We start from the raw sequence: 3,557 nt of genomic DNA, 5'->3' as shown, positions 1-3,557 counted from the left end.
TGATTCAATTATTTACTATAGATGGGTGATCTAGACGCCAATGCCAAATACTAAAAGAAGAAAAATTCTCAGACGGTGAAGAAGAAGCTAAAATACGAGGTTCTGTACGTAGAAAATATAATCCATCGTATTGATCACCAAGTCCAATCGTCTTGTCTTTGTTTTAACCTGAAAGACACAAGACATAAAATCGAAATTAACATTGCAAGAAAGAGACTTTGTAATTTGAGAAACCAAAATCAAATTAAAGTGAAAAGAAGGGATATGGAAAACCACTTCTAGAGAAAAGTTAGAATTGAAAGCAACAGAACCAATATGGTGAACCCTTGATCGGGTACCGTCCAGTAAACAAACATAGAAGTTCGGCTGGGCAGGAGTATAAGAAGTAAACAAAGAAAGGAGAAAACAAATATTTCTTGCCGCCCCGGAATCGACGACTCATGGTTTAGAATAAAGAGACGTACCTGTCAAATTGATGGAGGGGATGGTAGCGTCGGTTTGGGGGGTACCTGTTGGTTGTTCTCGATTTTGTAAAAGTGATACAAGGTGGCGGTATTGGTCTACCGACATCGATGTTGCTGTAGGCACCCCCATATCTTGTTCAACCGTGGAAACCGAAGTGGGTCGAGGTTTACGGAGATGTTCCACGTAACCATGAAGTCGATAACAAGTCGCCCTAACGTGACAATGAAGACCGCAATAATCACAGAGTGGGCGTTGACTTTTTTTCTACGCGATTTCTCACCCTTGTCGGGTTGGGTGGGTCGATGGGACTGGAAATGAGATGATTCGTCTGACTGACCGATTGTTAGGACGGATGAATCCAAGACCATAGGTGTGTCAAGCATTAGATTTCTTCTTGCTTGACAAGACTATAAATCTTACGAAGAGACGGAAACAGATCCATAATTTAGATTTGACTACGGATAACCGAAAAACGGTCATGTAGTCCTTGCTAGAACTCCATTGCTCTTTCTTAATTCACACGATCAATAAGAGATTTGCCATGATTGCAAATACATGGTTCGATAACCATTAAAGATTGTAACTCATGAAGCGATTTCAGAGTTGTAAAATAAGTGGAGACATCAGATGCCTCTTGCTTCAAAGACGAAATTGCTCGCTTAAGTTGAAACACCTTTGGAGCATTAGTTTGGTGAAAAAGATCAAACAAATTACGCCATATATCGGCGGTGTTATCATCATAAAGAATAGATGATCGAATACTAGGATCGACTGAATTAATGATCCAACTCGCAACCAAATCGTTGCAATCTTCCCAAAAGTGAATATCATTGGGAGAAGTAGGTTTTGGGAAGGAACCATCAACAAAACCTAATTTATCTTTGGCACGAAGTGCCTTTTTCATACCACGAGACCAAGATGCATAATTATCCCTAGAAATAAGTGGGGTGATGAGAATGGTGGTGGGTGACTCAGAGCGATGCACATCAAAAGGTGCATTAAGTTGAGTAATAGTAGTAGTAGCAGCAGAGTTAACGTCCTCGGTAAACATCATTTTTTCTCAAAAAAAATAACTTGGCTCCTACACCATGTGAAGTTATAGAACTTGAATATTCTAATCAACCAAGAGCAAGATGAGAACGAGAGAGAAAGAGAAGATAACCGAGAAAAATTAAGATTCAATTAACTTTGCTTATTGATATTGGTTTACAATGTAGGTATATATAGGAACACATAGGTCCTAAATATAATACAATTAGAAACTCTAATACAAATAATTAAAATGAGGTGGAATACAAATAACTAGAAGGAGGTGGAATACAAATAACTAGAAGGAGGTGGAGATCGGCCTTATGGTCGGATGCATGGCCTTGGACGTATGCATGACCGAACCCTAACGAGTCGGGTCCATGACATCTAATATCATTCTATTACAGCTTAGGGGGGAATGCGATTTGGATTGGTGGGGAAGTGACTTGTAAAAGAAGCACAAGACGATCTGAGATATTGATCAAAAGAAATATATGAGTTTTTCCAGAGGTGGGTGGGGAAATCGTGGCATCTCGAATTTAGGGCTAAGAATATTCAATAAATGAAATGATTTGGGGGGGGGGGGGTTCGGTTAAAACGATGAGTATTAGTTATGTAAATAGTGCAAATTTCAGGCAGTTTTCTATAAACAGGCAAATCAGGGGGTCTTTCAGCATATAGAGACATTTCTAATTATTTTTACAAATCTAGCTATGTTTTTACCATGTCAAAACTAGGGTTTCTGAAGAGATAATATGAGAAGATTAGGGCAAATAAGTTTTTATAAGGTCAACATTTAAAGACTGGTCAAGACCAAGAGAACTAGTCAAACGAGTCAATAAAAGTCCAGCCCAAGCTGTTCTTCTGCTTCTGCTAAAGGCAACCACCTGAAATGAAAACAAGAAAGTTCGTTAGTTTCTGTTATTTCTGTTTTCTGTTACTGTGATTGATTTTTTCTGTTATATCTTCTTCTTCCCTTATCTCCTCATCTACATAAAGAGAATTGTAATACTAAGAGAAGTGAGTGAAATAACATCAGAGTTTGAGTGAGAAACTTACATGGTATCTATTAGGTTAAAGATCCACAAGCTAGGTTTTCATCTCTGGAACTCAATAGTTAACATCTCGCAAAATTCAACATGAGTCAAGAAGAAGATTAAAATTCAAGTAATATAGATCAAAATCAAGTAAAATAGATTAGAATCAAGATAAATAGATCAAAATCGATAAGTGATCAAAAATCACTTACTGTTTTTTCGCACTCATCTCCAGCAAACTATTGGTTCTTTATCATTTTTTCATCCTTTCTTAATCATGGCATCTCCAATTCAAGGTAAACTTCCTCCTATTTCTTCTTTCACTCGCTTTATAACAGAAAAACTAGATGACAGTAATTATTTGATGTAGAAGACCAAGTTGAAACTCTGCTTGGAACCTATGAACTGTTAGGGTTTGTCACTGGATCTATAGAAGAACCTCCCCAACTTAAGTTCATTCATGGTGTAGAATAAGTAAACCCAGATTTTCAACTTTGGAGATCCAAAGAAAGTTTTGTAAGGTCTTATCTCAAAAGTACATTATCCAAATCTGTTTACTATAATACATATGGATTAAAAACTGCTAAAAATATGGGATTACCTTGATCTTACTAACAATGAGGGTCTTGAATCAAAGAAAGACCAACTAAGAAGAAAATTGCAGACTATCAAGAAGGGAAATGCAACTGTTGCTGAATATCTCAAAGAATAAAAGATAATTGCAAATTCGCTAATATCAGTACATGACAAGATAAGTGAATCTGAACTAGTCAGGCTAGCCATTCATGAATTAAATTATGACTACGATCAATTTATAGTTGCAATATGAGCCAACAATGAACATTTAACTCTAGAACATTTGAAATCAAGGCTTATTCGACATGAACAGTGGTTACTTAACAAAGAAGCTGATCAAGAGGCTTATTAATTATGTTAGAAGATCAAATCCAAGACAGAATCAAAGACAACCTATAAAGCCTTCACCAACTTATTACAAAAATCATGCTTATGCAAAGAGAGACGGGT

At 36.7% G+C, this 3,557-nt stretch overlaps 1 protein-coding gene across 1 annotated transcript; it reads right to left on the bottom strand.

Annotated features, from left to right (window-relative positions):
* Positions 1-976: 976 nt before the first annotated feature.
* LOC147548024 (uncharacterized) lies at positions 977-1,519 on the bottom strand. The gene has a single exon (XM_086667977.1). It carries the CDS (start codon positions 1,517-1,519, stop codon positions 977-979), a length of 543 nt encoding a protein of 180 aa, XP_086524103.1.
* Between the last annotated feature and the right edge of the window lie 2,038 nt (positions 1,520-3,557).

This window comes from Eschscholzia californica, unplaced genomic scaffold, assembly GCF_041429995.1.
Source record: "Eschscholzia californica isolate CP2 unplaced genomic scaffold, dmEscCali1.0.p SCAF_3, whole genome shotgun sequence".
Lineage (NCBI taxonomy): Eukaryota > Viridiplantae > Streptophyta > Magnoliopsida > Ranunculales > Papaveraceae > Eschscholzia > Eschscholzia californica.
The sequence above is the reverse complement of the archived record's forward strand: the minus strand, read 5'-3'. Positions and strand labels throughout refer to the sequence as shown.